The 11,845-nt window shown below is 34.8% G+C and overlaps 2 protein-coding genes across 2 annotated transcripts in view; both read right to left on the bottom strand.

Annotated features, from left to right (window-relative positions):
- The window catches only part of LOC114923478 (vomeronasal type-2 receptor 26-like), a 16,675-nt gene extending 9,441 nt beyond the window's left edge, over positions 1-7,234 (bottom strand). Inside the window, exons 1-4 of the mRNA XM_029286504.1 lie at positions 7,134-7,234; positions 4,079-4,243; positions 3,381-3,672; positions 2,340-3,200 (exon numbers count right to left, since the gene is read on the bottom strand). Coding sequence (XP_029142337.1) covers positions 2,340-3,200; positions 3,381-3,672; positions 4,079-4,243; positions 7,134-7,234 — 1,419 coding nt within the window. The remainder of the gene's footprint in view (positions 1-2,339; positions 3,201-3,380; positions 3,673-4,078; positions 4,244-7,133) is intronic.
- Positions 7,235-9,287: 2,053 nt separating this feature from the next.
- The window catches only part of LOC107298359 (vomeronasal type-2 receptor 26-like), a 5,266-nt gene continuing 2,708 nt past the window's right edge, over positions 9,288-11,845 (bottom strand). The window contains exons 2-3 of the mRNA XM_015827737.1: positions 11,667-11,793; positions 9,288-10,189 (exon numbers count right to left, since the gene is read on the bottom strand). Coding sequence (XP_015683223.1) covers positions 9,288-10,189; positions 11,667-11,793 — 1,029 coding nt within the window. The remainder of the gene's footprint in view (positions 10,190-11,666; positions 11,794-11,845) is intronic.

The following is an 11,845-nucleotide window of genomic DNA, read 5'->3' on the forward strand; positions in this document are numbered from 1 at the left end:
ATTCTCCAAGAGAATTGTTGAATTTCATGCCTTTCAGAAATTGGTGGAGCTATATGAATGGGAATAATAAAACAGGAAAATAAAACAATAGAAATGTATGAGCAATTTTTATCAAAGTAGTACTATACTTTTGAGTGAGAAACTCTGAAACATGCAAAGTCCATTTCTCCAGCCTCTTGAGAACTTGTTTCCTATCCTCTGCACAGGGGGATAACAAGAAGGATCTGATATTTCAGTTTGAATAATAATCAAATGAAATGTAAAGTATACTTCTAGCTTTCCATATCTTTTAGAACCCAGTCCTTGATGTTGATTGGGAAGAGAGATATGAAAAATCAAAGAAACAACTTCCAGCTTTGTTTTGACATCCCACCCATTTTTCATTGCATAACATTTTCACAGTTATACGGCTCCTAAGGAAATGCTAAGGCTGAAAGGTAGTTGCCTCAGCTAAGCAGCATTCCTCAAGTAATTTCAGAAAAAGGTAAAATTACTGAAAAGCCATAAAGATTTGAAAACTAGGATTTGGATGTTAGTTCACTTAAACCTTAATCCTTTCATCTGAAGATGACTGAAGATGATCAGGTAATAAACCTTATTACAGTGATGGAAATGAAGGTATAGTATTATAGTTATCAATCGACTAATGTTCATCTTATAGTTTTTTTTCCCCTTTTTGGGTTATACACACTGAGTTTATTTTACTAGGCTCACGGGCTGAAATAGAAAACATATTTCTTTGAACCTAAGCCGAAGAATGATGACACTAAAATGGCAATTATAGCCAATACCCCAGAAGAAAAGCTCAGGATTCAAAAAGATCTTGACAAACTGGAACAGGGATAGGCAACCTTGGCCCTTTTATGACTCGTGGACTTCAACTCCCAAATTTCTTGAACCAGCCATGCTGATTGGAAAGGGAGAGGTTTTAAGCTGAGCCATGCCGGCTCAGGAATTCTGAGAGTTGAAGTCCACAAGTCCTAAAAGAGCTAAGGTTTCCAACCACTGAACTGGAACAATGGGCCCTATCCAGCAAAATGAGTTTTAATGTGGAAAAAAGTTTTCATTTAGGCAGGAAAAATCAAATGTATAAATACAGATTAGGTGAGACCTGGCTCAAAAACAGAAATTGTAAGAAGGACCTTGGTGTCCTAGTGCGTGATCACATGACTATGAGCCAGCAATGCACAGCAATAGCTAAAAAAGTTAATACAATCCTGGGTTGTATAAACAGAGGCATAGGATTAGATCACGTGAAGTATTAGTACCGCTTTATAAAACCCTAGTAGGACCACACCTGGAATACTGCAACCAATTTTGGTCACCATACTACAAAATATATGTTGTGATTTTGGTAAAAGTTCATAGAAGTGCAACTAAAATAATCAAAGGCCTGGAGACTAAAACATGAAAAACAGTTGCAGTACTTGGGTTTGGCTAATCTAAAGAAAATATGAAACAAGGGTGCCATGATAGCAGTACTCCAGTATTTAAGAGGCTGCCACAAACAAGAGTGGGTAAAATTATTCTCCAAAGCACAAGAGGGCAGGACAAGAAACAATGGTTGGAAACTGATGAAAGAAAGAAGCAACCTGGAATTAAGGAGGAACTTCCTAAAAGTGAGGACAATTAACCAGCAGAACAGCTTGCCTCCAAAAATTGTGGGCGCTCCCTCACTGGAAATTTTTAAAAAGAGACGGGACAGTCACTAGTCTGAAATGGTATAGGTTTTCCTGCTTGAGAAAGGGGCTGGACCAGAAGAGCTCAAAGGCCCCTTCCAGATTCTATTCTATTCTATTCTATTCTATTCTATTCTATTCTATTCTATTCTATTCTATTCTATTCTATTCTATTCTATTCTATTCTATTCTGTTCTGTTCTGTTCTGTTCTGTTCTATTCTATTCTATTGATGCAGAAAAATTGAGCCAGAATTAAAGTTTTTTATTTGCTTACACACTGTAGGTAAAATCTTCCCATACTAAATACTTTAAGAGATATACCCTGAGAAATTCTAGGGTGTGGCTATTCTAACTCTCTTCCTCTGTCACCTCAGAATTTGAGGCTATAGTGCCTCTTCTATCCCCACAAATTTTACTTGAAATGTGTTTCCTCCTTCCAGGAAAACTGCCATTTCACTATAGTCCATCACATTAGCTCCCCTCTTCATGCACCATTTCCCACAATTACAGGGATGAAAATAAAGGTATGGCAATAAATATCATCAATAGACAAATGTTCAAATCCATTTTAGTAGCTGCAACTTCCCTTTTGGAATCATACACCTCAGGTTTGTACTTTGTTATTATCTAGTACAAAATACTTGTAGCACACAAATCACCTGCCATGGTTGTGAATCTTCATATTCTGATAATTTGTGCCTCAAAAAATGTCTGCGATTAGATCGAAGTAAGAAGAGAGCATGTAAAGCTTGAGCCAATAGAGAGGCAGCGTTATAGATACTATAGCTGTGCCCAGACATCTCTACCTCAAAAAGAGCCCCAGGAATGTTCTCTAGCCTCTCCTCTCCAGTACAAAAGGGATTGTCCAGTTTGGTTAAAGAATGGGATGGTAATGAACAATCAAATACTTGTTCCCAGAAAAGTGGAAAAAATCCATCTCCTTGAATCCAAGGAGGTTTTATGAACTTCAGGAATTCTTTGAACCCTGGAATGCCTTTTGAGTGAACTTTAAAGCAAATGGCACCATCGAAGAATCGCCGATCCCATTTTTTATTCATTCCTGTTAATAAATAATCCATCTGGGCAGTCATGATCCATACCTTTCCCAAGGAACTCTGCTCATGTCCAGGGTCAAGCCAAAAAATTATATCCGTTAACCATGCAATTGTCAAAGATTCTCCACAGATGATGAACGTGTTGGTCTTCTCATCAATTATTTTTTTATAAATATTTTTCCCTTTTATGAACATTTCAAAAATCTTGTCCCAGTAGGTTAAAAATGGGATTCTTTCTGTAGAAGCAGAGCAGATTCCATGCTGGGAAAAGAGGGACTCCATGCTCTGCAGAAAATGGTCTCCTTGACTGTTATCAATAGCAAGGAGCCCAACCCATCTCCACCTAAAATGTTGAAGCAGTCGGATAATCCCAATGTACTGTGAGGACTCATTTGGAACCAGGGAGTAATAGAATGGAATCTCAGTGCTATGAACATCTTGTGGGGTAAATGACCCATATGTGAGCTAAAAGAAACACATATTATGGAAATAGATCATCATCTGTATCTTTTTGTTCATATTTTCCAACAAATCTGGTCAGATTGTTGCGTAATGTGGCCAGAGAATAAGGATATTTTAATAAGCCCAGTTTGGAAAAAAGAAAAGAGGGGGGAATTTTCAGGCCTCTCTTCCCAAAGACCCTACCTGTGGAATCTTGTAAAACTTTGCCAGATCTGCGATATAGGAGGAAGTTCCAAAGCTGAGCCCTCCTATGATAGAAATGAGATTTCTCCTGGTGTCACATTTATAGTTCGGAACAAATCTCTGTGATCTGAAGAGCAGGTCCAGGGTGGTCCGATAGGTCATTATTGCATTGTAGTAGCTATCAAGAATATAGAAGCCAAGAGTGACATTGTACAAGATTTCTGGATTCTCATTGATCTTTTTCACAGCAAAGACCAAGGAAATGATATGTTGGTAAAACTTTGTTAGCACGCTGAAAAAAGGATGAATTTACACGTATCATTAAATATTTCCTTATTATTTCCCTGGCACCACAGAGAGGTGCTTTACCTTATACACATGCACAATTGGAAAATGACCAATTGAAATCTATTTCCAATTCAACTACAGTAAACTATTTCCATTGTTGCAGATTAAATCAAAGAAAATAATTACCTTTCCCATCGTTCATTGCAATTCCTCTAACTAGAGATGACACAAAGGTGAATGATAGAAATTGGTCTCCTAATTTAAGGTTTTTCCAATATAAATATTGTTGCATTAAAAATAAGCAATGCCTTTATAAAATTCTTATAAAGTATCTTTTATTAGAAAGTATTCTCATTAATAAATGAAGCAATCTAGAGATGTCACAAAGATAAAAGATAAGAATTCCTTACTCTGGATGGCCAAAATACTCCTGAGAAGGATGCTGCTGAAATGAAACTTCATTGAATTGATAGCTAGTCATAGATACCATCCCACCAATGACATAGTCCCCTTGCTGGTACCATTCATTTGGAACAGGTATGGGTTCACCTGGTGGACACGGCAGGGACTTCATTCTGAAGAGTGGAAATAAGAGAAAAAAGAACATTCTGTGCAACATCTGCTCTCTAAGTATAGATTTTCGCCCAGGAGCAGCTTTCCATATTAAACTGCATTCACCAGACTCAAAATTTCTATTCAGAGCAAGGCTGAAGAGTATGTTTTTGCCCTGATTCTTCTTGCAGTTAGTGATAATATTGAAAAAGGTCTGAATGACAATGTAGAGTTCTAGCAATAGAACTTAATTTGTGGCAGTTGAAATCATAGGACTTGTGTGTTCTTGTCTTCTACTCTCCAGTCTCTATGGGGCAGTCATTTTTCTTTTTTTTCTTTTCTATAATGACTTCTTGAATTGTTTACAGTTTTGATGAAGGGAGAAAATTATTATCATTTTAATACTTTCAATGGGGTGATAATTATGACTTCAACATGTTGTCTCCCATTGTTGGCAATGTGTATATATATATGTAGCTGAATTTAGTATTTCCTAATTTATTTTATTTTTGTGATGTAATAATTGGAAAAGTTCAGAAGTAAATTTAAATTAATCTCAAAGCTACACTTTGAATAATAAAACTTTGGTTATTTTCCAAAGGAGGAAAACCAGCATAACACCATGCCATCCACCCCCAATCCTCTTAGCTGATCCAGAAGGACATCATGATCAATGGTACTGAAAGCCTCCAATAGGTCAAGTAGGAAGAGAATGGATGTACAACTGACTTTCCACCCATGCCAGAGATCACTCTAGAAAGAGGACAGAAAAGAGCAACAAAGATAATCATCTTTGTTGGTCTTTTCTGTCCTCTTTCTAGAGTGATCTCTGGCATGGGTGGAAAGTCAGTTGTACATCCATTCTCTTCCTACTTGACCTATTGGAGGCTAAAACATACAGGGAACGGTTGCTGGAATTGGGTATGTCTTGTTTAATGAAGAGAAGGAAAAGGGGAGACATGATAGCAGTGTTCCAATATCTCAGGGGTTGCCACAAAGAAGAGGGAGTCAAGCTATTCTCCAAAGCACCTGAAAGTGGGACAAGAAGCAATGGATGGAAACTAATCAAAGAGAGAAGCAACCTAGAACTAAGAAGAAACATTGTGACAGTTAGAACAATTAACCAGTGGAATAACCTGCCTCCAGAAACTGTGAATGCTCCAACACTGGAGGTTTTTAAGAAGAGATTGGACAGCCATTTGTCTGAAATGGTATAGGGTTTCCTGACTGAGCAGGGGGTTGGACTAGATGACCTTCAAGGTCACTTCCAAATTATTATTATTATTATTATTATTATTATTATTATTATTATTATTATTATTATTATTATTATTATTATTACTACTACTACTACTACTACTACTACTATTATTATTATTATTATTATTATTATTGTTGTTGTTGTTGTTGTTGTTATTATCATATCATCATCATCATCATCATCATCATCATTCAATAATTCAATCAATACTGTTTCTCTTCATACCTTGGCCTCAATCCTGACTAAAAATGATCCAGGTAATCTGCTTCATCCAAGACTTTTTGAACCACTGATGCAAGCAATGCTCAAATCGTTTTCTCTTTTAAAGAAGAAATATTTTCTACCTAATACAGCCCATAAAAGTATTTACAATTGTAACATCTATTGAGATCCCATTTTTTACATGCATTCTCCTGTGATAAAGATTTCATATTCTCAAGTACTAATGTCATGGTTCCGATAGATGAAACTCTTCAAAAGAAGTTCTTTTATTCCTTTCTTTTTTAATAGGGTAGATTCCTGTTATGCAAATTTTATCTATAATAACTCCATATAATGCTTCCACAGTTTTCATATGAAGTACCTGACTATTGGATTTGTTGAATTGTGATTCAATCAGATATTAAAAGAGACTACTGAAAACTGCTAAGAAAAGGAATAGACGGAGAGCATGTACCCCTGTAAAAAGGAAGTGGAAAAACTAAAAGAAAATTCTTAATAGATCCACATAAATGACTTAATTTATATCTTGTCCTGACTAAGACTTCACTCTGAAGAGTGGAAATAGGAGAAAAAAGAACTTTCTGGACAACAACTGCTCTCTAAGTATAGATGTTCCATCAGGAGCAGTTTTCCATGTTAAACTGCATTCACCAGCCTCAAAATTCCTATTTAGAGCAAGGCTGAAAACTTAACTTTTAGCCCTGATTCTTTTTGCAATTAGTGATAATATTGAAAAAGGTCTGAATGACAATATAGAGTTCCACCAACAGAACTTAATTTGTGGCAGTTGAAATCATAGGACTTGTGTGTTCTTGTCTTCTACTACCCAGTCTCTTGTGGAGCAGTCCTTCTTAATATTTTCTTTTATTTTCTATAATGTCTTCTTGAATTCTTTACACTTTTGATGAAGGGAGAAAATTATTATTTTTGAAATAATTTTAATAGGGAGGTAATTATGTCTTCAACATTTTGTCTTCCATTGTTGACAGTGTGTGTCTGTGTGTGTGTGTGTATGTATATGTGTATGTTTGTGTATATGTATATATGAATTTAGTATTTCCTAATTTATTTTCTATTTGTGATGTAATAATTGGAAAAGTTCAGAGGTAAACTTCAATTCATATCAAAGCTACACTTTGAATAATAAAACTTTGGTTATTTTCCACTTTTCAACCAAAATATGTTTCTGTGCTTATGTAAGATTCACTAGAAGCACTTTAACAAAATGTATTTCTGTAATAACATCACTTCCCAGGATATTTTGGGAATAGAACATTGGTCCATTTGTAATTTGTAATTTGTAGGTCTTGTTACATTGTGATATGAATAACACAAGAGATTGATTAGGTTAATCTGCAGAACCTGATCAAAATCTATCTGGAGGGGATTTGTTATCAGGGCAAGGCAATTGTTCTGATTGGAGTTGATACCTGGTACTTGTTTTTAGGAATCCCATCATATATCCTTTGGAGAGCTGCTGAATGTCCCTCCACAAGGAGAGGACCTCTAGTCCTCTTTCTCTACCAACCATAATTGACCCTGAAGAAAAGAGGAAAACCAGAATTACACCATGTCACCCAGCCCCAATCCTCTGAGCTGATCGAGAAGGACACCGTGATCTATTGGACTGAAAGCCACCAAGATGTCAAGTAGGACAAGAATGCCAGAGATCATCCAAAAATGCAATCAATATCATTTCTCTCCATATCTTGGCCTCAGTCCTGACTGAAAAGGATCCAGGTAATCTGCTTCATCCAAGGCTTTTTAAACCAGTTGTGCAACCAAAGCTACCTAATAAAGTCCATGATTGTATTTACAATTGTAACATCTAGTGATATCCCATTTTTACATGGATTCTCCTGTGATAAAAGTTTTAATATTCTCAAGTACTAAATTCACATATTGTACCTATGTGATTTTTTTCTTTTTATGACCATGTTGTCCCTTTATTCCGGGTGGAGTTGGGACAACTGAATGGAGCTGAGAATTTACTCAATGGATGCCCTTCCTGACCCATATATGGAGTGCACACCAGATATTTTCTCTCTACCGCTGCCTAAGATTGAGGCCTCAACATTCCGAGTGGGAGGTTAGCGTCTTTACCTCTAGGCTGCCATGCCACTCTCACATACCTATGTGAATATACCATTAAAAGAATTTCATGATAATTAAGAAATGAATTTAGAAAATAGATTTTCCATTTCAAATAAGCTAAAACACTTATATTTGTGTAAATAGCCCCAGTTCTCAATATAATGTAGAATACTTATGTAAAATATTAACAACTAGATGTACCCAGCCACGTGTTGCTGTGGCTCAGTCTGGTAAAAGCGTGTGTTGCTTTTACGTCCAACAGATGGCGCTGTTTTTTTTTTAAAAACTTGTTTTTACCTGTCACAGGTGTGACATCTATATAATATAGGTATATAAAAACACGTGCATATTTGAATGCAATGTTGTGTCAAAATTTCAAAGCAATCAGTGAAGAAATTTCGGAGATTTAAAATTTTGAACAAACGAATATTTACATTTTTATTTATATAGAAAGATTGTATTATTGTTGGTTCCTATATGAAACATAGATATTTCTTTCTTTTTCAGTTTTGTTTTGTTTCATTTTCCTCTTGTTAATTTGTCTTGCTTTGTATTTAATTAATAGATGAAAAGAACAAAATAAAAATCTTTCTTTTTTAACTGCCCATCAAAACCTGGACATAAAATTCAATTACTTTTCCTCTTACTTTGATTACTCATAAATAGTGTGAATTTCGGGAGTGTATTAATTCTTTGTTTAGATCACTTTCACAATTACAAACCAGGAAAAATACATTTTTAAAAAGCCACTTGAATGGAATATAAACTGAATGAATTTTAAATTCTTGCCTCTTTTGGTTTTCTAGATTCAAAGTTTTGCCTTCATTTACAGAAGTGGTAGAATAAAAGAAGAAAAGTGGAAGCAATTTAATCTTAGCTCTCGGATGCAGACTGCTATACTAGAGAATATTCTCAAAGTGTGAGAATGATTTCATTTCAGAGATAAAGGGGAATCTGCTCTTCTCTTTTTTTATAAGGGAGATTCCTGTTATGCAGATTTTATCTGTAATAAATACATATAATGCTTCCACACTTTATATATAAATTACTGGATTATTGTATTTGATGAAATGTGATTCAATCATATATTGAAAGAGACTACTGAGAACTATTAACAAAAGAAACAGATGGAGAGCATGTATCCCGGTAAAATGGAAGAGGAGAAACTAAACAAAAATTCCTACTANGTGTTTTCTTATAGAACTAACAACCATAGCATAATAAATAAAATGAACAAACTTAGAGCAAAAATTGTATTCTTATCCACTTTCTACCTCAAAACATATTAGTATTCCCCACTACGTTCTGTGAGCCTTCTTTGACAGTTGTGGGGAAATACCATAATTTGACAGAATTTTTCATAAATTCAGGTTTCAGAGCTACAAGAAAATCACAATGCTAAACAATCTCTTCACACCTATAAGAATATATTTAAAAGATTGAATTTTGACATTTCTCCTCTCAACTTAAAAACATAATCAAAAAGGTTTTTAAACATGTCTTCTTATCAGTTGATCCCTTTTGTTTAAATCAGGTCTAAATACAATAATGTAACATTTGGGGAAAAAGATGCATCCTAGAAGCCCGGCACTAGAGGACAAAATGGAGAATATCTCCACAGCCACCATGGCTTTTCCTCTGGTGCTCAGGTATGTTGGAACAAAGGAGACCCACACACTGCAGAAAGCCAACATGCTGAAGGTGATGAACTTGGCTTCATTAAAACTGTCAGGAAGTTTACGAGCCTGGAATGCCACAATGAAGCTGGAAAGTGAAAGGAGAGCCATATAGCTCAGAACGCAATAAAACATAACGACTGAGCCTTCATTGCATTGTAGAACCATTTCTTCAGTTGTTGAGTGCATGTCTAATTCTGGGAATGGGGGAGAGGTGGATAACCAAACAATACAGATACTTGCTTGGAGTAGAGAGCAGAGCAGGACAACAGAAACAGCCAATCTTTTCCCCACCCATGTCCTTATCTGAGATCCTGGCTTGGTGGCCTTGAAGGCAAGAGAAACAAGGATGGTTTTGGCCAACACACAAGAGATGGACAATGAGAAGGTGAGACCAAATGCAGACTGTCTGAGGAGACAGGTGACTCTCCCAGGTTGTCCAATAAAGAGCAAAGAACAGAAGAAGCAAAGGAGAAGGGAGATGAGGAGAATGTAGGTGAGATCCCGGTTGTTGGCTTTCACAATAGGACTGTCTTTGTGCTTAATAAATATTCCCAACACCCATATTGCAGTGAGGACAAATAAAGTAGCAATGGTGGCTAAACTGAGTCCTAAAGGTTCTTCATAAGATAAGAAGCTAATTGTTTTCATGATGCATCCATCTTTCTTATGGTTTGCATATTGATCATCAGGACATTGAAAGCAAGCAACAGTGTCTAAAAGGAAAAAAATGGCAATGAAGATTCATAAGAATGATAATTATTAATTTTCATATTTATCCACACCCTGATGCTTATGTCCTTGGTACAAATGATGGAATCTACAATATGAAAATGCATTTGAACATCTCTCTATGTATATTTTGTGTATTGTGGTATTACATCAAATATTGCTTTGATTATACATAAGGAAATTTCACAAACTCCATCAAAATCCATTTTATCTTTATTTGCTTTGTTATAATAAAGGATTCATCAATAACTGAAGTGATCATTTTCATATCTGAAACCATATTGACTTATTGAATATTGAATAATATTCAAATTATGGTACATAAGTATAATAGTTTCACCAAATTCAAACTGAAAGATGAAAGATAATATTTCAAGGAGGAAATTGTAGAAAGGTTAATAATTACATATTTGAAGGAAAAATTATAAAGTAAAAGGGATTTTCTGTTTCTGTAAGAGAAGTATATATGCCTTTATATTTAATATCACTATTTTTGTTTTCTTTCTATGTTTCTGCTAAAATTTATTTTCTTGTGTTTACCCCCTAAAGAGAATGTTGAATCAGTCTGCATATAAAATGCTTTGATATTACATATCCAAGAGAGCTACACACTGTAGAAAAAATATGCATAAGTATTTCTCAAAGAAGCAAAACTGTGCTCAAATGGATGGATGGGTGAATGGATGGATGGATGGATAAACAAACAAACAAACAAACAAACAAACAAACAAACAAATAAACAAACAAACAAACAAACAAACAAACACCAAACAAACAAACAAATAAAGTAAGTGACTGGTTGGAAAGGAAAAAGTTATTACCATTTAAAGTAGGGAGTGTTTTAATCACATTCCTCATTACATCTAAAGATTTTGATTATTGTTAAGAGATATATTTCATTAATTTGTCCACTCTTCCTAAGAAGTAAATACTCATTTCCTTAAATTTCAGAAATTCATATTTTCATTATTATATTTCAAGAGTGTCCCTATTTAATTAGTGCACATTTGAGATTTTTGGATTCCATAGTAAAATCAAAAGACATCAATTCTGAATTCCTTCCTTCCTTCCTCTCCACCTTCACAGTCATTCTTTTATAGGTAGTTTTTAAATTTCATAATCATGTTTTTTGGTTTCTTATTTCTCATCTTTGAAAAAAACCCTGAAATAATTATTTTTTTCAGTGTGCATAGATTTTCTTCAGTGAAAATGTTCTGAATCTCTACTATGATGCTTGCTTGGTTAATTAATTAATTGAAACATTGTTGTGATTGTGATCAACCCTTGTAATTCCATTGTAAGAACTTATAATTTTTCATGAATTAATTGATTTCATTTCATTACCCCATTAAGTTTCTTTTAAAAAATCCTTATTCATGAAAAACCAAACAATTTAATTAGCGGAAAGTGTTCAGCACACTAGACAGTATAACAACAAAATTGAATGATTTGTTAACTTACCAATCTCTTTAGAGATTTTCCCCTCTGGACATTCAACACAATCATAACAGCAGAATTTCTTTCCTTCATTCTTCCTCTTTTGATAACCAGGGAGACAATGTTCATTGCATAGAGAAATGGGAAGCACCTATTTATCAATATTAAAATGTTGGAAGATGAGCATTTATTGTTTTGAAGAA

Source organism: Protobothrops mucrosquamatus, unplaced genomic scaffold (genome assembly GCF_001527695.2).
Source record: "Protobothrops mucrosquamatus isolate PMUCROS unplaced genomic scaffold, P.Mucros_1.0 scaffold3911, whole genome shotgun sequence".
NCBI lineage: Eukaryota > Metazoa > Chordata > Lepidosauria > Squamata > Viperidae > Protobothrops > Protobothrops mucrosquamatus.